This window comes from Mya arenaria, chromosome 14 (assembly GCF_026914265.1).
Source record: "Mya arenaria isolate MELC-2E11 chromosome 14, ASM2691426v1".
In the NCBI taxonomy this organism is placed as follows: domain Eukaryota; kingdom Metazoa; phylum Mollusca; class Bivalvia; order Myida; family Myidae; genus Mya; species Mya arenaria.
The window spans coordinates 32,606,181-32,629,685 of record NC_069135.1 but is presented as its reverse complement, the minus strand read 5'-3'; the positions used below and the strand labels follow the sequence as shown (position 1 = coordinate 32,629,685).

Here is a 23,505-nt window from a genome sequence, read left to right as displayed (position 1 = left end):
GTCGAACATAAGGTAGACAATAGGTTGACATCAGGTGGATATTAAGTGGACGATAGGAATTTTATGCGAAGAAAAAAACATTGGATTGCAATATGCGTTGTTTGGTTCAAGGACAAGGTCACTTTTACACAAAGAAGGACCGACATAAAGTGGTAAAATATGTGTGCAGACGTACACCTTGGGGCTGACACGAAGGAGTTAAAGGTCAAGCTGATTGCTGGCATCTAAATACCAAAAAGATATATTTTGCAATATTTTTTCTTCTTGAGCTAACAGTAGTATATACGTGTTTTGATGGAAAAATTGTTGCGTAAGCGTTTGTTTTATGCATGCGTTTTCGAATGGCTAAAGTTTGCATTGTTACTTTCGGGTGGATTCATAAGATATCTATATCATATTATCATATTAAGTCATATTATAGATTTAAGCCATTTGCGTGATTTTCCTTTCGCATGGGGCTTACTGGAGTGTTTGTAATGGTATACGCAGTTAAAGTTTGTATGTCGTTTGTGTATTGCTTTCCTGCTCAATTTTTAAATGATTTGATTGGTGTTGTTTGCTGTGTATTGTCATGTTACAATAGATCGCACTGGCATGGTGCTAACCCTGGTGTACCTGATTTGTTGACGTTTTCATAAACCGCGTGGAATCATTTTAGTAAGTGCGCGCGACGTACGTTCCTACCATTTCACTAGAAATTGTTGAAATGTTCTTTGGGTGTACCCTTAAACCCTCCTGCCAACATTTTAAACTAGTTAACTTTCGTTTCTTAAAGAGGGGCGAATGCCAAAAAGCTGCGTCCCTAAGGCACGCCTCCTCTAAAAGTCAATTTCTGGAGCCGTCTCTGATAATAATTGTGAATGGTTGTCACACTTCGGAAAGTATATGAACAATGCCACGAATTAATACAAACAATATAAAAGGTAACACAACTGCGATTTTCACGCTATATTTTCGCATTTAAGACTTAAATACTTAATCAAGATCTAATGACAAAATAGGTTAATTGGAAATAAGACTGGATCTTATTTTCAAAATTCTATTTATAGAAACAATAAATATCAGAGATATGTATTTTGAATAATAACTGTGACTTCAGAAAGTATATGGCAAATCCAACGAATATTGCACTTGACACATGGTGCCAATAGTTGGTGAATGGTTAGTATTAAAGTCATGAATAAGGATGATTAAATAAAGCACAGAAAATAGTAAAGGGTAATCTTATAGGAGAGTAATCTATAATTGTTGCTTGGTATTTTAATTAATGTAAGCTTGGAATATTCTTGACAGAACAAGCACATTTTAAAGAATATAATAGTTTATTCACAAAAACAAAAACAAAATCCCCCATTGCCACGTTTGGAGTTTGGGGATTGGCCCTGAACCGTATCCTTCAACATCAAATCCTGGAACAACCCCTTCGAGCGAATACGCAAGCATGAGACACAATTTTGAAAATTACAAAATCATGACTCGTGTTTTTGTGTTTGCACCTTGTACCTTCAGACAGGATCCTGGTCTGGGAACTAAACTCTGCTGTGGGCTAGTTCCGTTTTGATAAGGATTGGCACGATAAGACGTATTCGACAGCGCTATATAAGAGGTCTGCTCTAGGAACATAGGCACCTTTCGTCAAAATGGTGAGCTTCATCATCCTTGCTCTTGTCGTTATCCTCGCGTCGGCAAGACCACAGACAGGTATGTACGGGACTTTTTTTAACTTTATTTTTTTATTTATGTTTTGGAGGAGGAGGGTTAGTATTTATTTATTAACAAATGTATTTCACGATTGGAAAGTATGCTATTTGTACAATAAATACTTTATTCATAAGAAATGGCATAAATTACAACTACGACTGGGCTTTATTTATGATTTAGATTGTGGAAAAAATGGGAGTGTTTTCTTATCAGAATGAATTTGCAGATCCAATTACAAGCATTAAAGTGAAAAAAAAACTTGGCATATAGTGTCATATCATTTAACGATGCTGAGTCAGGAATGGTTTTAATGTACAGCTATAAAAATGACTTCCTTATCAGTACATTAAGCTATTTAAAGGGCATGGGCTCATATATGTGTGCTTAGAGTATGGTCTGAATTATTCTTTTGGCATACGTTATGCACCAGTCAATTGTAACCACGACCCCCATGGTCCGGGGGTATACCGGGGATAGCGGGGGAAATGGGCCGTTTTTATCTTCCGAGTTGCCCCGCAGTGCCGGATGTGAATGTTGTGGTTTTATCTTGGCGCCAAAAGTAGCGGGGAATGGGCCTTGCCTAGGGTCCCTGGAGGGCATTTGGCGAGGATTTTACCAGCAGTTCGTACCCGCAGGGTGGGGATTTTACCCGGGCTTGACTGGACCGAAAGTCAAAGACCCCGCTATTCCCCGGACCTGGGGGGGGGGGGTACAATTGACTGGTGCATTAGTTTGTTTCAAAACAATAAGAATTTGTTACATGTTCAATATGCATGACAATAATAACTAAGCCGAAGAAAGGCCTTATGCCAAACCGCAAATAACGACGATACTGGCATAAAAAATGTGTAATAATTCAAAGCCAAGAAAATATCGAAAGATGTGAGCGCGTAAACAAATCGTGGCAACGCTGTTTCAGGCTCCACCACAGTTGATATTATTGTAACAACGCCAGCTGGTCAGCCACCATGTAAAGACATCCTACCTACATGCAACTTGCTCGACAAGGACTTCTACTGCAAAGGAGTATTTTTTAACTGGGCTTTTGAAAATTGCAGAAATTATTGTGGACTGTGTAATTACACAAGTAAGTGGAAGAATGAAAATTCAAAAATATTATATTCTTGTAATTTCTATATGAAGAAGATTTAGTCAGAAACCATTAACTGTAATTACTTTTACATACAAACTATATCACGAGTATTATTATACATATAAACTAAATAAAATGTATTCTTATGCATATATTCTATATCACATGCATTCTTATACATATATTTTATGTCAAATCTATAATTTACATGAGTTCTGGATGTATTATTATTATTTATAAATACTTAAGCACATGTAATACAAAACAGATACAGACAGATCATTTATTTACCAGAAGATCATAGACCCATGTGGCCGAATATCATACAAAAATGACGACAAGTACAAAACATGTGTAAATAGTCATACATATGTATGACCTTTCGTGCACTACAGACAACATTTAACATACCAAAACATACAATAACCACAATTTTAACAATACAATTACTGATATATATGTGATCATATTTTATATGCATATACATATACATAAACACCCACACATACATATACACATATAACACACACACATACTTATGTTGGACATAATGCAACATTTCTAAGTTCGAAAGCCTTGTATATAAACATACTCAGATTTTTTAAAATAGTTTCATTTTCTGTATTGATCAACGCAATTAATTTATACATACTAGGATGTTGTCTATAATACCTAGGTATAAATAGCATTCGTAGTTCATTAAATAATGTGCACTCTAGTAGAAAATGGTATTCATCTTCTAATAAGGAACAAACAGTGCATTTACGTTCATTTAGGGGCGTTGATTGCGGTCTATTCCATCGTCCCGTTTCAATGCTTAATCTATGTGAGGATAGCCGCAATTTGGACACCGACATTCTAAATTTAGTAATATTTAAAATGTTGAGATATGGTTGAAATCTAAATTCTGACACATTTTTGTAAAACCTAGCCCTACTGGACATGTCTAATCTACTTTGCCAATCTTGAATAAAAGTATCTTTTAACCTTTGTTTAACAAAACACAAAAATATCTTAACATTTCCAATTTCTTGATAAAACCAGGCATCATATAAGCCTAAACTACAAAGTAGGTCTTTTGTGAGTGAACACCAATTTGGTTTGTTTGGATGCTGTTCCATATCTGTTTTCAGCATGTTATAAACCTTTTTATAATATTTACTTTCATTACTATGTAATAGTTTCACCCAGTATTTAATTATACTCATGTATCTTATTGTCTTAAAGCTAAGCCTCCCTAACTCTCCATAAATGAAGTCATTTTGTGTCGTCTTTTTAACACCAAGAAGACGTTTACAGAATTGTAAATGAACTCGTTCAACTTGATTGCCTTGAGCAAATCCCCAAACTTCCCCAGCATAATTTAAAATAGGCGCAACAAGTTTGTCAAATAAATCAAGTCTATGTTTAACTGATATGCTAGTAAATTTATAAAGATATTTGTTCATTTGAAATATCGCTTTAAGTGCTTGATCCGCTAATGTTGTTTGCGCATAAGAAAACGATCCTCCATTGCTAAACACAATGCCAAGGTACGGAAACTTGTTTGTAATTTCTATTTCAACATTGTTGTAATAAAACATCATATCCCCCCTTAATCGTCCACCCTTATGAAATATCATAATTTTAGTTTTATTAGTATTAACTACGAGTTTCCATCTATTACAATATTCAAACAAAGCATCTAAGCTTAACTGTAGTTCATTTTCGGAATTTGCAAATAATACTATATCATCAGCATAAAAAATCAGAAATATTTTAAACATATTAACATCTATGCCATCTAGGCCTTTGTGTATAAAAACATCTTCTAAATCATTTAAAAACATAGAAAATAGGAAGGGCGACAAACTTTCGCCTTGCCGTACACCTAACCTACAGTCAAAGCCTTCTCCTTATAAATTATTATGTTTAACTTTCGATTTGACATTATCATACATTGATTTAACTATATTTAATATTTTACCTCTAATTCCAAGTTGAATTAGTTTGTACCAAAGATTATCTCTTACAATATAATCAAAAGCTTTTGTGTAGTCTATAAAAGCACAATATAAACGTTTACCTTGGTTTAACATATGATTAATAATACCATGTAATACAAAAATGTTGTCAACAGTTCCCATATTTGACCTGAAACCTGCCTGTGCTTCGATATACACATTGTATAGTTCTGCCCAATCAGTCAACTTATTGTTTAATATCCGCGTAAATAATTTACCAATGGTGCTCAACAATGTTATCCCCCGATAATTATTTTCATCATTAACATTTCCCTTTTTATGTAATGGTACAATAAAACCCTCAGACCATGTCTTTGGGAAATATCCAATATCAAACAACTTATTAAAAAGTGTAAGTAGATGCGGTAACAATACAGACTTTCCATGGATGAAAAATTAATTTATATGCATATCTGGTCCACCACTTTTATTTGTGTTTAATTGTGAAATAGCCTTTATCAAACAATTAGAAGTTATCGGTGTATTTAATTCATTGAACATAACATCGAATTCATTCTTCTCATATCTATCTATGAAATCAACAACATCCTCATCGATAGCGAAAAAAGGGTCATCGGGGTTATTTACCGTTTTAAAATACCGTTCAATCGTGTCTAAAGATATATTGGTGGCTTTTATATTAGCACAGCCTTTTAACATATTCCAATATAACTTTGCATTTTTAAACCGCGATTCATTTAACTTTTTTGTTTGCATTTTATCATAAGAAAGCTTATTTCTACGAATGCACATTTTATAGTGAGATCTCGCATTTACCATATTTAATCTATTTTCTTCGGAGTTGTAATGTCTAAAAGTATTTAATGTGCTATAAAATAGTCTCCTATTCTCATAGCAATCTTCATTGAACCAAGGCTGGTCATTGCTAGAGCTATATTCAAAACGATTTGTGTCCGACTGAATAAAACATTTACGCAAAAATGGCTGTGCCGAATTATGTATAATAGCAGAAAACTCAGAAATACAAGAGTCCAAATCTTGGGCTGTTGTAGCATTTTTTATCCTAGTATTACAAGATTGTAAATCATCAAATGTATCTTGACATGATAAATTTTGCATAAAAACATCTTTTTTACTACTATCCCACACGTATTTACCTTAAACGCTACTACGACTACTCTCATTACATGTTACATCTGCTGTATGTTTACTAAAAGACAATGCAAAATTAACAGCACAATGGTCTGATAATATGTTTGGTGAATCAACAACAAAACTAGAAACATGCTCAAATAAATTTTGTGTAGTTAAAACATAATCTACAACACTTGCCCCTCGACAACCAACATGTGTATAATTGCCCACTTTATCTCTATCAAAACGACCGTTTAAGATACGTAATCCGGTTTGTTTACACAAATCTAATAGCATTAATCCGTAATTATTTATCCTGCCTTTATCCTTCGAACATCGCGCAATAGGTACATCAGTTATATAGTTATCGGGTAAAAAATAATTTATATGTGTATAATTATCATCTGTAACATAATCTGGGTAATCCGACGTGTGTGCATTCAAGTCTCCACAAAGCACAAAATAAAAGTTTGAATTATTTTATTCAATATCGGTTATATGTGAAAGTAACCTATCAAAAGTATGTCTTTCAATTAAACTTTGTCTACTACTATTTTCCGGTACAACATACGATAAACAGAAATACAAATCATTATCTAACCCCAAGGTCGAACCATTAATTTTAATACATAAAATATCGTCATTACTTGTGAAAATCAAAGTGTCGTTCGTCACATAAGTATCCCTCAAATAGACAATTATACCACCAGATGATCGTTTCCTATTTGGCTTATTTTCTTCCCTATTTAAAAAATAGCATTCAAAATTATTAACATGTAAATCGGAAAATTCGTTAGTCCAAGTTTCTGTTAATAAAATAACATCATTTGTCTGAAAAATACTAATTAATTCTGGAGATTGTAATTTATTAGTTCGTCTACTTATAGGTCCTTGAACATTTAACACCGTGCATTTCAGCGTGATCTTCTCATTAGTGTTCTATGCTGTAACGGTCTGACTCCGTTCCGCCTGGTGACCACCGCTGTCAATATGACCTGCATCACTGTTACTATTTTGAGTCAGAAAAAACCGATATACTATATCCCGTGAATTCATATGCATATACTAGATTTCACATGTATTGTTGTGCATATGATTTATCACGTATTCTATTCATAACTTATAATATACTAAAGCACATGCATTCTTATACATGGATTCAAATGCAGCTCTATTATTATACACATATGATATAAAACATGGTACAGGGGCGGACCCAGGATTGCACATAAGGGTGGGCGTAGCTTTGGGGCGTTGCCTTTTGAATTGCACCCCCTCCACTGAATCGAAATTAATTTGGTTTCAAATGTTGGCAAATGAGGGGATGGGGGTTTCCCCCACTAAAAATGTAACGATTTTTAGTCCGAAATGGTTCATTTTGATCGTATTTTATTGATATTGATTTTACTCCTTTAATGAATTTAAAAAAGAAAACTTGAACAATTTAAGGGGGCCCCTTTGATCCGCTAGTGTGATATCCTTTCGACATTTATTCTAACACACATTTATTCAATATAACATGTATTCTTATACATATATACTACAGCACATGTACTAATATACATAGATACTAAATCACATGTATTCTTATACATATATACTACAGCACATGTACTAATATACATAGATACTAAATCACATGTATTCTTATACATATATACTACAGCACATGTACTAATATACATAGATACTAAATCACATGTATTCTTATACATATATACTACAGCACATGTACTAATATACATAGATACTAAATCACATGTATTCTTATACATATATACTACAGCACATGTACTAATATACATAGATACTAAATCACATGTATTCTTATACATATATACTACAGCACATGTACTAATATACATAGATACTAAATCACATGTATTCTTATACATATATACTACAGCACATGTACTCATATACATAGATACTAAATCACATGTATTCTTATACATACTAGTATATTATATTTTTCTGTGCCATGACGGCTTTGAATCGCTGACCTTAGATGTGAAGATTATAGATTAAATCTGAATTTTCACGAATTAATTGTTTGACAACCTTTTTTCTAATTTGTGTCTTCAAATGAGCCATTTTTGCGTTAATGACTGGAAACCAGTGATTTAAAACTACTGACAAAAGAGCAGATCGCTGTTTTCATATTTATGTTTGAAATTGATGTTTTATGGCTCAAAGAAAGAAAAAAAAATCGGCGGCTAACCGAACCATTGAGATCTGTTCTATTGTGAATTTCCTTATATGACTGAATCGAAGGCACTGATGCCAAAATAAGCTGATTCTGAGACAAAAAGGTAAAAACTGTCCGTTTTAAAGAGTGTAGCTTTAAATTATGATGGAGTATTGCTCAATGTTGTAGTGGTTAAGGTCACCCAAACATACTTTGATATTTGTTTTCAAAACTGTACACATCGTCCACATTTCATTGTTGTAGTATCAAAAGCAAGAAAGCATGTCAAAAAGGGTAGAGCCAGCCTTCATCCCGGGGGCAATGATTTGAGAAAAACTTGGTAAAAGGCCGTCATATAATGTTACAAAACAAATACCAAAAGTCTTGACCATTAAGTTTGAGTGTCTTGTGTTGTATTGTTACCCTCTGTGTCTTTCGTCGAGTGTCTTGTGTTGTATTGTTATCACGTGTGTCTCCCGTCGAGTGTCTTGTGTTGTATTATTGCCCTGTGTGTCTCTCGTCGAGTGTCTTGTGTGGTGTATTGGAACCCTGTGTGTCTCCCCTCGAGTGTCTTGTGTTGTATTGTAACCCTGTGTGTCTATCGCCGAGTGTTTTGTGTTGTATTATTGCCCTGTGTGTCTCTCGTCGAGTGTCTTGTGTTGTATTATTACCCTGTGTGTCACTCGTCGAGTGTCTTGTGTTGTATTATTGCCCTGTGTGTCTCTCGTCAAGTGTCTTGTGTTGTATTATTGCCCTGTGTGTCTCTCGTCGAGTGTCTTGTGTTGTATTGGAACCCTGTGTGTCTCCCCTCGAGTGTCTTGTGTTGTATTGGAAACCTGTGTGTCTATCGCCGAGTGTTTTGTGTTGTATTGTTACCCTGGGTGTCTATCGCCGAGCGTGTTGTGTTGTATTGTTACCCTGGGTGTCTATCGCTTAATGTCTTGTGTTGTATTGTTACCCTGGGTGTCTATCGCCGAGTGTCAGGTGTTGGATTGAAACCATGTGTGTATATCGCCTAGTGTCTTGTGTTGTATTGGAACCCTGTGTGTCTATCGCCGAGTGTTTTGCGTTGTATTGTTACCCTGGGTGTCTATCGCCGAGTGTCTTGTGTTGTATTGTTACCCTGGGTGTCTATCGCCGAGTGTCAGGTGTTGGATTAAAACCATGTGTGTCTATCGCCTAGTGTCTTGTGTTGGATTGGAACCATGTGTGTCTATCGCCGAGTGTCTTGTGTTGCATTGTAACCCTGTGTGTCTCTCGTCGAGTGTCTTATGTTGCATTATTTCCTTTGTGTGTCTCTCGTCGAGTGTTTTATGTTTTATTATTACCTGTGTGTCTTTCTTCGATTGTCTTGTGTTTTATTGTTAACCTGCGTGTCGCTCGTCGAGTGTCTTGTGTTGTATTGTAACAATGTGTGCCCCTCGTCGAGTGTCTTGTGTTGTATTGTTACCCTGTGTGTCTCTCGTCGATTGTCTTATGTTGCATTATTACCTGTGTATCTCTCGTCGATTGTCCTGTGTTGTATTGTTACCATGTGCGTCCCTCGTCGAGTGTCTTATGTTGCATTGTTACCTTGTGTTGTATTGGAACCCTGTGTGTCCCTCGTTGAGTGTCTTGTGTTGTATTGTTATCCTGCGTGTCTCTCGTCGATTGTCTTGTGTTGTATTGGTACCCAGGGTGTCTCTCGTCAAGTGTCTTATGTTGTATTGAAACCCCGTGTATCTCTCGTCCAGTGTCCTTTGTTGTATTATTATCCTGTGTGTCTCTCGTCGAGTGACTTGTGTTGTATTGTTACCCTGTGTGTCTCTCGTCGTTTGTCTTGTTTTGTATTAAAACCCCGTGTGTCTCTTGTCGAGAATCTTGTGTTGTATTGGAACCCTGTGTGTCCCTCGTCGACTTCTTTTGTTATATTGTTACCTTGTGTGTCTCTCCTCGAGTGTCATTTGTTGTATTGTTAACCCGTGTGTCTCTCGTCGAGTGTCTTGTGTTGTATTGGAAACCTATGTGTCTCTCGTCTCAACGAGTGTCTTGTGTTGTATTGTTACCCTGTGTGTCTCGTCGAGTATATTATGTTGTATTATTACCCCGTGGGTCTCTTGTCGAGTGTATTGTGTTGTATTGTTACCCTATGTGTCTTTCGTCGAGTGTCTTGTGTTGTATTGATACCCTGTGTGTCTATCGTCGAGTGTCTTGTGTTGTAATGTTACCCTGTGTGTTTCTCAATGTGTGTCTTGTGTTGTATTTTTACCTGTGTATCCATCGTAAGAGGCTTGTGTTGTATTGTTACCATGTTTGTCTCTCAACGAGTGTCTTGTGTTGTATTGTTACCCTGTGTGTCTCTCGTCGAGTGTCTTGTGTTGTATTGGAACCCAGTGTGTCCCTCGTCGAGTGTCTTGTGTTGCAATGGAACCCAGTGTGTCTTTCGTCGAGTGTCTTGTGTTATATAGGAACCCAGTGTGTCCCTCGTCGAGTGTCTTGTGTTGTAATGGAACCCTGTGTGTCGCTGGTCAAGTGTCTTGTGTTGTAATGGAACCCAGTGTGTCGCTGGTCAAGTGTCTTCTGTTGTATTGGAACCCTGTGTGTCTCTCGTCGAGTGTCTTGTGTTGTATTGTTACCATGTGTGTCTCTCGTCGAGTGCCATGTGTTGTATTGTTACCATGTGTGTCCCTCGTCGAGTGTCTTGTATTGTATTGGAACCCTGTGTGTTACTGGTCAAGTGTCTTGTGTTGTATTGGTACCCTGTGTGTCTCTCGTCGAGTGTCTTGTGTTGTATTGGAACCCTGTGTGTCTCTCGTCGAGTGTCTTGTATAGCATGGTTACCCTGTGTGTCTCCCGTCGAGTGTCCTGTGTTGTTACTCTATGTGTCTTGTGTTGTATTGTTACCCTGTGTATCTCTCGTCGAGTGTCCTGTGTTGTATTGGAACCCTGTGTGTCTCTCGTCGAGTGTCTTGTGTTGTATTGGAACCATGTGTGTCCCTCGTCGAGTGTCGTGTATAGCATGGTTACCCTGTGTGTCTCCCGTCGAGTGTCTTTTGTTGTATTGGAAACCTGTGTGTCTCTCGTCGCAACGAGTGTCTTGTGTTGTATTGGATTCCTGTGTGTCTCTCGTCGAGTGTCTTGTGTTGTATTGGATTCCTGTGTGTCTCCCGTCGAGTGTCTTGTGTTGTATTGGAAACCTGTGTGTCTCTCGTCTCAACGAGTGTCGTGTGTTGTATTGGATTCCTGTGTGTCTCTCGTCGAGTGTCTTGTATAGCATGGTTACCCTGTGTGTCTCCCGTCGAGTGTCTTGTGTTGTATTGGAAACCTGTGTGTCTCTCGTCTCAACGAGTGTCTTGTGTTGTATTGTTACCCTGTGTGTCAGGTCAAGTATCGTGTGTTGTATTATTACCCGTGTGTCTCTTGTCGAGTGTATTGTGTTGTATTGTTACCCTATGTGTCTTTCGTCGAGTGTCTTGTGTTGTATTTTTACCCTGTGTGTCTATCGTCGAGTGTCTTGTGTTATAATGTTACCCTGTGTGTTTTTCAATGAGTGTCTTGTGTTGTATTGTTACCTCTATGTCCATCGTCAAAAGGCTTGTGTTGTATTGTTACCATGTTTGTCTCTCAACAAGTGTCTTGTGTTGTATTGTTACCCTGTGTGTCTCTCAACGAGTGTCTTGTGTTGTATTGTTACCATGTTTGTCTCTCAACGAGTGTCTTGTGTTGTATTGTTACCCTGTGTGTCTCTCGTCGAGTGTCTTGTGTTGTATTGGAACCCAGTGTGTCCCTCGTCGAGTGTCTTGTGTTGTAATGGAACCCAGTGTGTCTCTCGTCGAGTGTCTTTTGTTGTATTGGAACCCAGTGTGTCCCTCGTCGAGTGTCTTGTGTTGTAATGGAACCCTGTGTGTCACTGATCAAGTGTCGTTTGTTGTATTGGAACCATGTGTGTCACTGATCAAGTGTCTTTTGTTGTATTGGAACCATGTGTGTCTCTCGTCGATTGATTTATGTTGCATTGTTACCATGTGTGTCCCTCGTCGAGTGTCTTGTATTGTATTGGATCCCTGTGTGTTACAGGTCAAGTGTCTTGTGTTGTATTGGTACCCTGTGTGTCTCTCGTCGAGTGTCTTGTGTTGTATTGGAACCCTGTGTGTCTCTCGTCGAGTGTCTTGTATAGCATGGTTACCCTGTGTGTCTCCCGTCGAGTGTCTTGTGTTGTTACTCTATGTGTCTTGTGTTGCATTGCTACCCTGTGTATCTCTCGTCGAGTGTCCTGTGTTGTATTGGAACCCTGTGTGTCCCTCGTCGAGTGTCTTGTGTTGTATTGGAACCCTGTGTGTCTCTCGTCGAGTGTCGTTTGTTGTATTGGAACCCTGTGTGTCCCTCGTCGAGTGTCTTGTGTTGTATTGGAACCCTGTGTGTCTCTTGTCGAGTGTCTTGTATAGCATGGTTACCCTGTGTGTCTCCCGTCGAGTGTCTTGTGTTGTATTGGAAACCTGTGTGTCTCTCGTCTCAACGAGTGTCTTGTGTTGTTTTGTTACCCTGTGTGTCTCGTCGAGTATCTTGTGTTGTATTATTACCCCGTGTGTCTCTTGTCGAGTGTATTGTGTTGTATTGTTACCCTATGTGTCTTTCGTCGAGTGTCTTGTGTTGTATTGTTACCCTGTGTGTCTATCGTCGAGTGTCTTGTGTTGTAATGTTACCCTGTGTGTTTTTCAATGAGTGTCTTGTGTTGTATTGTTACCTGTGTGTCCATCGTCAAAAGGCTTGTGTTGTAATGGAACCCAGTGTGTCTCTCGTCGAGTGTCTTGTGTTGTATTGGAACCCAGTGTGTCCCTCGTCGAGTGTCTTGTGTTGTAATGGAACCCTGTGTGTCACTGGTCAAGTGTATTGTGTTGTATTGGAACCATGTGTGTCTCTCGTCGATTGATTTATGTTGCATTGTTACCCTGTGTATCTCTCGTCGAGAGTCCTGTGTTGTATTGGAACCCTGTGTGTCTCTAGTCGAGTGTCTTGTGTTGTATTGGAACCCTGTGTGTCTCTCATCGAGTGTCTTGTGTTGTATTGGAACCCTGTGTGTCTCTCGTCGAGTGTCTTGTATAGCATGGTAATCCTGTGTGTCTCTCGTCGAGTGTGTTGTGTTGTATTGTTACCCTGTGTGTCCCTCGTCGAGTATCTTGTGTTGTTTTGGAACCCAGTGTCTCTCCCGTCGAGTGTCTTGTGTTGTATTGTACCTTCTGTGTCTCTCATCGAGTGTCTTGTGTTGTTTTGGAACCCTGTGTGTCACTGGTTAAGTGTCTTGTGTTGTTTTGGAACCCTGTGTTTCTCTCGTTGTGTGTCTTGTGTTGTATTGGAACCCTGTGTGTCACCGTCGAGTGTCTTGTGTTGTTTTGGAACCCAGTGTGTCTCTCATTGTGTGTCTTGTGTTGTATTGGAACCCTGTGTGTCCCTCGTCAAGTATCTTGTGTTGTATTGGAACCCTGTGTGTTCCTCGTCGAGTGTCTTGTGTTGTATTGGAACCCAGTGTGTCCCTCGACGAGTGTCTTGTGTTGTTTTGGAACCCTGTGTGTCCCTCGTCGAGTGTCTTGTGTTGTATTGGAATACAGTGTGTCCCTCGTCGAGTGTCTTGTGTTGTATTGGAATCCAGTGTGTCTCTTGTCGAGTGTCTTGTGTTGTATTGGTACCCTTTATGTCTCTCGTCGAGTGTCTTGTGTTGTATTGGAACCCAGTGTGTCTCTCGTCGTGTGTCTTGTGTTGTATTGTTACCCTGTGTGTCCCTCGTCGAGTGTCTTGTGTTGTATTGGAACCCTGTGTGTCTCTCGTCGAGTGTCTTGTGTTGTTTTGGAACCCTGTAGGTCACTGGTCAAGTGTCTTGTGTTGTATTGTTACCCTGTGTCTCTTGTCGAGTGTCTTGTGTTGTATTTGAACCCTGTGTGTCACTGGTCAAGTGTCTTGTGTTGTATTGGAACCCTGTGTGTCACTGGTCAAGTGTCTTGTGTTGTATTGGAATCCTGTATGTCTCTCGTCGAGTGCCATGTGTTGAATTGTTACCATGTGTGTCCCTCGTCGAGTGTCTTGTGTTGTATTGGAACCCTGTGTGGCACTGGTCAAGTGTCTTGTGTTGTATTGTTACCCTGTGTGTCCTTCGTCGAGTGCCATGTGTTGTATTATTACCATGTGTGTCCCTCGTCGAGTGTCTTGTTTTTGTATTGGAACCCTGTGTGTCACTGGTCAAGTGTCTTGTGTTGTATTGGAACCCTGTGTGTCTCTCGTCGAGTGTCTTGTGTTGTTTTGGAACCCTGTGTGTCTCTCGTTGTGTGTCATGTATTTTATTGGAACCCTGTGTGTCCCTCGTCGAGTGTCTTGTGTTGTATTGTTACCCTGTGTTTCTTGTCGAGTGTCTTGTGTTGTTATTCTGTGTGTATCTGGTTAGGGGCTGTTAGGCTTTAAACCATGTGCCTCTACCTTATATGTATACATTTAAAATTGTTTAAGAAACAATATACATGTTTGCAAATGTGATATGGGCAAGTAATATACTAGAATAAGTTTTCGGTACAGTACACGCAAAAAGCAACTACATGATATTCTCATTCTGTTTATTGATCAATAAGATATAGCAATCACTTAACCAAACAATATACCATATAAAAATAGTCTGATATTATTACAAATAAACAAATACAGGTACTACAGCTACTGCTCCCACTGCTTCTAATGCTACTAATGCTAATACAACTGGGCATCAAGAGCAGACCACCGTTAATGGAAGTGAGTTGACTTACATTTACTCCTAGTTGTAGTGCAATGGTGATACAGTATGACATTATTAAAACCTACAAATGTTTTACTATTTTCAAAAGCACATTCGCACCTACATTAATTGATGATTCTTTATTAACATGAATGCTCAATATTCTAAAGAAAAATATTACTACAACACAAAATGTCAATTTTTTTTTATAAAATATTGACCAATTTTTTATCATCATAATGATTGAGAGAATGCGATTTTAAAAAGAGTAAAACATTTACAATATTGAATCATATGATGCTGTAATTTGTTAAAATAAGTTGAGACTGAGATTGAGATTTTGAGACTGGGTTATTTTCGTAATATTGGGGCCAGAACTCCATTATCAAAATGTAAACACATGTATTCGTCACTATTCTATCAAAATGTACGTGTGAATGAAAAAAGCAGTTCTACCTGGAGTATCATCTGGCTTACAACAACGCAAACTATCCAGCATATATTCATTGAGAGTTCAAAGAATTTAAAAACACTTCTACCTCATTATACTAGCTGTGTCTTTTAACAAACTTTTCAATGAGAATTAGACTCTTTTAGATAAAATTTACTTTTTCACAAAAAACAACAACACTTTTTAATCAGAAATGTCTAAAACATGTGGAGTTTTTCAGTAAAAATGTGTACGATAAGGCAACATAAAAAAATCATCTTTTTCCTTTAACCATTTTTTCTGTTTTCTCATAAGAAAAATGTCTCTCGTGGAATCGTTATGGTGCAGAATTGAAATGTGTTCGTGTCGACGTTCATGTTGCGTACTATTGGATTTCCATTTGGAACTCCTCGGCCATTTTCTGCATTCGGAGCTCCTCGGCCATTTTATCGAAAACAACCTCGGATGTATGCCGGTACATCAGTTGAAGTAGTTCGTAATTTTTTGAATTATATCATTAATTAAATGTATTGTTTTAGAGTTGTATTTATTGATCTTAGTTTAAATTGATTGCCAGTGAAGTGAATTATTGTAAACAAAATTAAGATTCCCACGAGTAAAGTCATAAAGATTAACTGCTTAATAAAATTACTACGCGATCTACTTGCAGCGGACTTAAACGTGCCACTTTTTGAGTATGTAAACCGTCCAAATACATCCGATGTTGTTTTCGATAAAATGGCCGAGGAGTTCCGAATGCCATTTTCTGAGGAAATAACCTCGGATGTATGCCAGTACATCAGGAGAATTAGATCGTAAAATTCGAATTTTATTATTATTTAAATGCAGTGTTTGGGCTTGTAATTGTAGATCTAAAATTGAATTGATTGCAAGTGAAGTGTTTTATTGCAAACATAATTAAGATTCCCAAGAGTTATGTTATGAAGTTTAACTTCTAAATAGAAATTACTACGCGATCTTCTTGCAGCGTAGTTAAAGTGTACCTTTTTCTGACATTGTAAACCTACCTTACATCCGAGGTTGTTTTGGATAGAAAATGACCGAGGAGTTCCGTCGCTTGAATTTTTCCATACTGTTCGATTTTGAGGTTATTTTTAGATGTTTATATCATAAAAAAATGTGGGGTTTTTTTTCAAATCCTTTTATATGGTCTTACTAAGAACAGTTTATCTAGTATGCTTATTTAACATTCCTTTCTGTTCTATCTCAAAATCTCCCTCTCTCATAACTTCCAGACTGTTCTTAGTCTTAAATTGGCCAATGAAATTATAGTGTCAACGACCCGTGATTCATTTCTTAAAACAAATCCAAAATGCTTAAACGTTGGAACAGTTTGAAACACTTGACAAACACACTTAATAACAAAAATGCATGTATAATATCACATACACAAACTGTTCTATCTCAATTAGAACAGTATGGAAATCATTGAACTTAACAATAACTTGACATTTGTGGTCATTTTCATTTTTATAAAAGTAAATATTCTAAAAAGTAAATATCTGCATGTTAATGATTTTTTACATATTATCGACACATTGCATTTTAAATAGTCTGTCAAAATTTGGTGAAATTACGTTTACAAACAAAAAGGTTATAAAAACTTAAAATTTTAAACTCAATTTTCTCAAAACACTAATGCACCAGTCAATTGTAACCACGGCCCCACCAAGTCCGTGACATAGCAGGGACTTTCCGTCCAGCCAAGCCCGGGTAAATCCCCGTCCTGCAGGGACGAACTGCTGGTAAAATCCCCGCAAAATGCCCCCGCACCCCAGGGACCCTAGGTAAGGCCCATCCCCCGCTATTTTTGGCGCTAAGACAAAAGCATCGCATTCACCCAGTACTGCGGGGCCACCTGGAAGGTAAAAACACAGTCTATTTCCCCGGCTATCCCCGGTATACCCCGGGACCTGGGGGACCGTGGTTACAATTGACATGTGTATAACAGATGCTGTTAGAACAGTATGGAATTCAAGCGACGTATTGGATTTCAGCATGTAACTACAAGGGTACACATTACTATCAGGATGATGTGTGGACTGACGGTTGCCGCTACAACTGTAGCTGCATCGACGCTTCCATCGGATATTACAGATGTAGAGACTTGTAAGTAGTGTTATGTTCTTTGGCTTAAAGCCAGGTAAACATATCATTGTGTAAAATTGCCCTTAAGTCGGTCCATTAGATCTTGCACCTACCGCATTCGGAACTCCTCGGCCATTTTTCTAAAAAAAAACTAGGATGTATGCCGGTACAACAATAAAAGAAGTTTTAAATTCTTTAATTATATCATTAATTAAATTTAGTGTTTAAGCTTGTGTTTATTTATATAAGTTTAAATTGATTGCCAGTGAAGTTTATCATTGCAATCTTAATTAAGAATTAATTTCGGATGTCGTATAAGATGAAGTTTCAAATTACAGAATTTTGAAAAATGTGTATTTTGTAACTGCTATACCCATCATTTACTTCAGATTTTTTAAATTATGCGAAGGATGTTTAATGTTTATATTTACCTTTACGCCAACGTTTTACTTCCATGCTTAAATTATGGATTCGGCGAAATAAAACTCAGAATTTATTCATTTGTGGTATGATCATTAACAGATGCCCCACCTACACAAACCTGCCTCCTGGTTGCACGATAGAGAAACAGTCAGGTGACTGCTGCGGCCATCCAACATGTCAGGATTATGTCGTAGATAATCACCGTCCGATGATAATCTGTGGACGTGGTATGCGAGCTTTACATCTTCAGCCCAACCCGCATGGTTTCCGAAGGTGTTCCCGTGAGTGATACAAGAAATTAATAAAGTTTCACATTCTTAATATAAATGGCCGTCGTGTAATATTGTATTGGACCACTGATGATCTGACAATGATCCACCAACATCCATGCTATCATTTTTCTAATGAACTAATTAATAGTCACCTGCACTAAACAAGTGCATAGGACATGTTGTAATTAAGGAAGTCCTAAACACCTGCACTACATCATTGTACAATACCTGCTGTAATTATAAAAGTCTTAAACACCTGCACAACACTATTGTACAATACCTGTTGTTATGAAGAAAGTCCTAAACACCTGCACTACATCATTGTACAATACCTGTTGTTATGAAGAAAGTCCTAAACACATGCACTACATCTTTGTACAAAACATGTTGTTATGAAGAAAGTCCTAAACACCTGCACCATTGTACAATACATGTTGTAATTATATAAAACTTAAACACCTGCACTACACCATTGTACAATACCTGTTGTAATTATAAAAGACTTGAACATATGCACTTAACCATTGTTTAATATATGTTGTGATTATAAAAGTCTTAAACACCCGCACTACACCATTGTACAATACCTGTTGCTATGAAGAAAGTCCTAACCACCTGCACTACACCATTGAACAATACATGTTGTAATTTTAAAAGTCTTAAACAGCTGCACTTCACCATTGTACCATACATGTTGTGATTATAAAAGTCTTAAACACCTGCACTACTACATTGTACAGTACCTGTTGTCATTATAAAAGTCTTAAACACCTGCACTACACCATTGTACAATACATGTTGTGATTATAAAAGTCTTAAACGCCTGCACTACTACGTTGTACAATACATGTTGCTATGAAGAGAGTCCTAAACACCTGCACTACACCATTGAACAATACATGTTGTAATTTTAAAAGTCTTGAACACCTGCACTTCACCATTGTACAATACATGTTGTGATTATAAAAGTCTTAAACACCTGCACTTCTACATTGTACAGTACCTGTTGTAATTATAAAAGCCTTAAACACATGCACTACATCACTGTACAATACCTGTTGTAATTATAAAAGTCTTAAACACCTGCACTACACCATTGTACAATACATGTTGCTATGAAGAAAGTCCTAAACACCTGCACTACACCATTGAACAATATACACACACACACACGCACACGCACACGCACACACACACGCACACGCACACACGCACAGACGCACACACGCACACTCACTTTATATTTTGTCTCGGTAACATATCGTTACATCAGACATGTTATAACATGCAATACAGGCAATTGTGTAAACAACATGATGGAATATAACAATTGAGGCAATATTACACCGGGTACAGTGACAAATCACTAATGCACCAGTCAATTGTAACCACGGCCCCATGGTCTGGGGAATAGCAGGAACTTTGACTTTCGGTCCTGCCACCCCCGGCTAAAATCCCCGCCCTGCGGGGAAGAACACATGGTAAAATCCCCTCCAAATGTCCCTGCACCCCAGGGACCCTAGGTAAGGCCCATTCCCCGAAGCAAAACCACCACATTCAGCCGATCGTCTTCGTGGCCTTGTGGTTAAAGCGTCTACGGAGCGGGAGGTCGTGGGTTCGATCCCGGGACGTTAAAAGCTGGTACAAGTAGCTCCCTTGCCTGGCGCTCGGCATTTAAAGGGTAGTGCTTGGAAAAGTGGTACACTCAGTACTGGTTCAACCCAGGAAAGGTGCTTTACACCGAGCACGTTAAAGAACCAAGCGGTCTCTTCGCAAAGAGCTAGGGTATCGCACCCGGATCTCTTGTATCTCACTCTATTTCGTCAAGTCTTCAAATGTTTGGATTTGACTGCGAATTGCTGTCACTTCTATTTCATGTCACTTATGGCACTAAAACACAATTTAAGTCGTGATGGCGTCACTGCGGGGTCAAGCCAAAATGCAGCCAATGGGCGCTGGCAGACCTTGACAAACTCAAATAAACAAACCACATTCACCCGGCACTGCGGGGCCACCTGAAAGGTAAAACCACGGCCCATATTCCCGGGTATCCCCGGTATACTCCTGGACCTTGGGGGCCGTGGTTATAATTGACTTGTGCATAACAGGCATGATAAAGGAAATCAATTTAATACAAAGTTTTAAAGTTTGCATGTATATTACTCGTTGTTCTGCTAACAGAAACTAACAAGCACACTTTGCTTAACTTTGTTGAACGAGTTTGACCATAACTTACATGCACACTCTTAAAGCTGCACTCTCACAGATTGAAAGTTTTGACAACATTTTTATTTTTTGTCTTAGAATGAGCAAATTTTTGCGTAAATATTTGCAAAGCAGTAATATAAGACTGCTGACAAAAACATAGATCGCAGATTTTTATATTGAAGTTCCAAAATTGAAGTTTTATGCATTTTTCTTAAACCGTAAGTAACGGTTTACGCCAAAATTATTAAAGATAATAACAAGCTGCAAGACTGCAACTAGACTGCAATTTTGGCGACATCGGTTCGAACCCGGTCTTTGACACATTTTTTTTTTAATTTTGGTATTCCTTTTTACAATTATGATATCAACGAGTAAAACATTTTATCAAATAATTGTCCTGAGATTCGTTACAGAGAAAAAACTTTTTTTGGTGCCAATCTGCTGTACAGTCCTTTTAAATGTCGACGTCACACGCGGTTAAATGAGATTATGGATTCGTTATAATTATGTTTTCTACTGTGTAGATCGTGTTGCAGTCGTAACTGAGCAGAAAATAAATCATAAATATTGATATATTACATTGTGCTATTTTTTGTTAACCACGTTACTTTGAATTCGTTCCGAAATGTGCCTGGAATCAGCTACGAGTTTGTACAGAAAATCACGATTTATTTATTTTTTCACTATAAAGTGAGCCATTTTTTGCGTAAATATATGGAAACCAGTGTTAAAATACTGGTTATAAAATATCAGATCAAAGTTTTTAACATTTACGATCGACAATTTATATTGTATGGCTAAGATCGCTATTAAAGCATGAAGAAAACTGAGTTTTCTGGCATTAAACATCAGTTTTCGAACGTAAAAATATTTATGTGAAATTGCGATCTTATCTCTTTTGTCAGCATCTTTTTGTCGATACAAGGGGCAGAGCTACCTGCAAGACCAGACATGGCTTGACGGATGTACCCAAGCCTGTACCTGTACGGACGCTGTCAGGGGTGTCTACGCATGCGGCAATGTGTAAATCATTGGCATATATTTGCTTGTCTGTTGTTGTTGTTGTTGTTGTTGGTGGTGGTGGTGGCGGCGGCGGCGGCGGCGGCGGCGGCGGTGGTGGTGTTTTCAAATAAACATATCAAGTTAATGTGATAACTCTCATGTAATCGATGGCGTCATCACTAAGCAAACACTAAATCTTAACCATACCTCAAAAACTGTTCCAATGTATTCACATGGAACCACATGCAGATACATGTACGCATGTTATCCGAGAGAATACACACGTCAGTAATGGTTTCAGCAAAAAAAAACATCTGTGAGAGTTCAGCTTTAATATCAAAAACTGATAAGCGTTTGAATGTATAGTACTTCATTTTGACTTTATAAAATAATGCCGGTCCTGAAGCCAAAACACGATGTTGCATTTTTATTTGCATTCGGAAGACCTCGGCCATTTTCTATCGAAAACAGCCTCTGATGTATATGGACGGTTTACAATGTCAGAAATACTTCCATCTATCTATGCTGCAAGTAGATCGCTAAGTAATTTAAATTTAATAGCAGTTAAAATTAATGACTACTCTGGGGAATCTTAATTATTAATGCAATATTTCACATCACCGGCAATCAATTTAAACTTAGTAATACGAAAGACACTACAATCAATTAATATTACTATTTCAAAACGAACTACTTCTATATTCTGATGTAACGATATACATCTGAGATTGTTTTCAATGGGAAAAGGCCGAGGTGTTCCGATTGTTCTAGTTGGTGTCATTAACGAGACTGCTGTTTTTTTATACATTGAATGTACTTCGTACTTATGATGGGTTTGTCTTTCAGGACACATTATAACATATTCATATAACATATAACAAAATAGTATTACTTCTTATCGTACCTAAAACCAAAATGCCCCATATTATACTGCTCCTAGGTTAGCAGGATTTTTTTTAATTCAAAACCAGAGACATTAACTGTATAAGCTTAAACAAGAAATTGAGCTAATGGTTCCCTGGCTACTATAGTGTCTATATGACATATATATATATATATATATATATATATATATATATATATATATATATATATATATATATATATATATATATATATATATATATATATATATATATATATATACGAATGAAATGAAGTTTTGCTCTTGTCTTAATCACTAGTTTTCCAAAAAACAACAACATCAGAGAGCCTTATTCCATGACATCGCTTGGTGAACTTATGCACCAGTCAATTGTAACCACGGCTCCCCCAGGTCCGGTGAAAAGTGGGGACTTTGACTTTCGGTCCAGCCAGGCCCGGGTTACATCCCCGCCCAGCGGGGACGAACATATGGTAAAATCCCCGCCAAATGTCCGCGCACCCCAGGTACCCTAGGAAAGGCCCATCCCACGCTATTTTTGGCCCGAAAACAAAACCACCGCAATTGGTTACAATTGACTGTTGCATTATACAGGTGAAACCAGAAAATGCCTTTTCAATATCATTCAAAGTGTGTTTTGTTATTGTAGGTGTCTGAACTGGGAGAACTTGCCTAGCATCTGCCACCTTGAGCCTCCAAGCCCAGGCTTTTGTTGCGAGCAACCCAGATGTCCCGATAATGTCATCATCAATATTCCTGCTTCGTATAAAGACCAATACCCTGGATGCATCTATGTTTAACATTTTAATTCATAAATAATAAAACATGTGAGACAACCATTTGAGACAAAATGCTCAGGATTCTGTAAAAAAAAAACTTGCTCATTGTTTGTAGAATGGCCTTTTGGATTACGAAATAAAGTGTGGCAAATCATAATGAGTGTTAAAACAAAAATAGAAAAAGCTGGAACCCTTCAGCAAATATTGATTTTTGCTCAAATGTCGTTTCTGAAGACCACAATTTTCATTGACGTTTATAACGCGATTGAAAATTAATTACGGCTGTGGTGTTGCGTGATTGGTTGTTTGACATTATCATGTGATGTTATCAATGTATCCTTAACAGGTCAACATATCCACCAGTTTTGTTAAAAGTCCCGACGGCCGTGTGGACTAGCAAACTGTTTTCTATTTTTTCATGACTTAAGTGTTTTTAGATGCATAACCGTAAAAACTCATTTTTGGTCCAAAACACTAAGAAAATCACCAAGGTCACAACTGAACCATAAAAAAACGTTGAACATCAAATAAAACAATGCTAAGTTCGTAGAAAACCGTAAAGCAATTCGTAAATATTCGTACTGAA

General features: G+C 37.7%; 1 protein-coding gene across 1 annotated transcript; it reads left to right on the top strand.

Annotated features, from left to right (window-relative positions):
- Nucleotides 1-1,640: 1,640 nt before the first annotated feature.
- LOC128216018 (CCN family member 2-like) lies at nt 1,641-23,076 on the top strand. The gene is made up of 4 exons (XM_052922613.1): nt 1,641-1,701; nt 17,262-17,373; nt 17,875-18,056; nt 22,790-23,076. Exons 1-4 carry the CDS (start codon nt 1,641-1,643, stop codon nt 22,795-22,797), a joined length of 363 nt encoding a protein of 120 aa, XP_052778573.1. The 3' UTR covers nt 22,798-23,076.
- Nucleotides 23,077-23,505: the final 429 nt, after the last annotated feature.

What these genes read in the sequence shown, in the direction of transcription:
- LOC128216018 (XM_052922613.1), top strand. Translation starts at nt 1,641, where the DNA reads ATGGTGAGCTTCATCATCCTTGCTCTTGTCGTTATCCTCGCGTCGGCA. An exon ending in GTCGGCAAGACCACAGACAG is followed by an intron (nt 1,702 to 17,261) that starts GTATGTACGGGA and finishes ATTGGATTTCAG; the next exon opens with CATGTAACTACAAGGGTACA. An exon ending in TATTACAGATGTAGAGACTT is followed by an intron (nt 17,374 to 17,874) that starts GTAAGTAGTGTT and finishes GATCATTAACAG; the next exon opens with ATGCCCCACCTACACAAACC.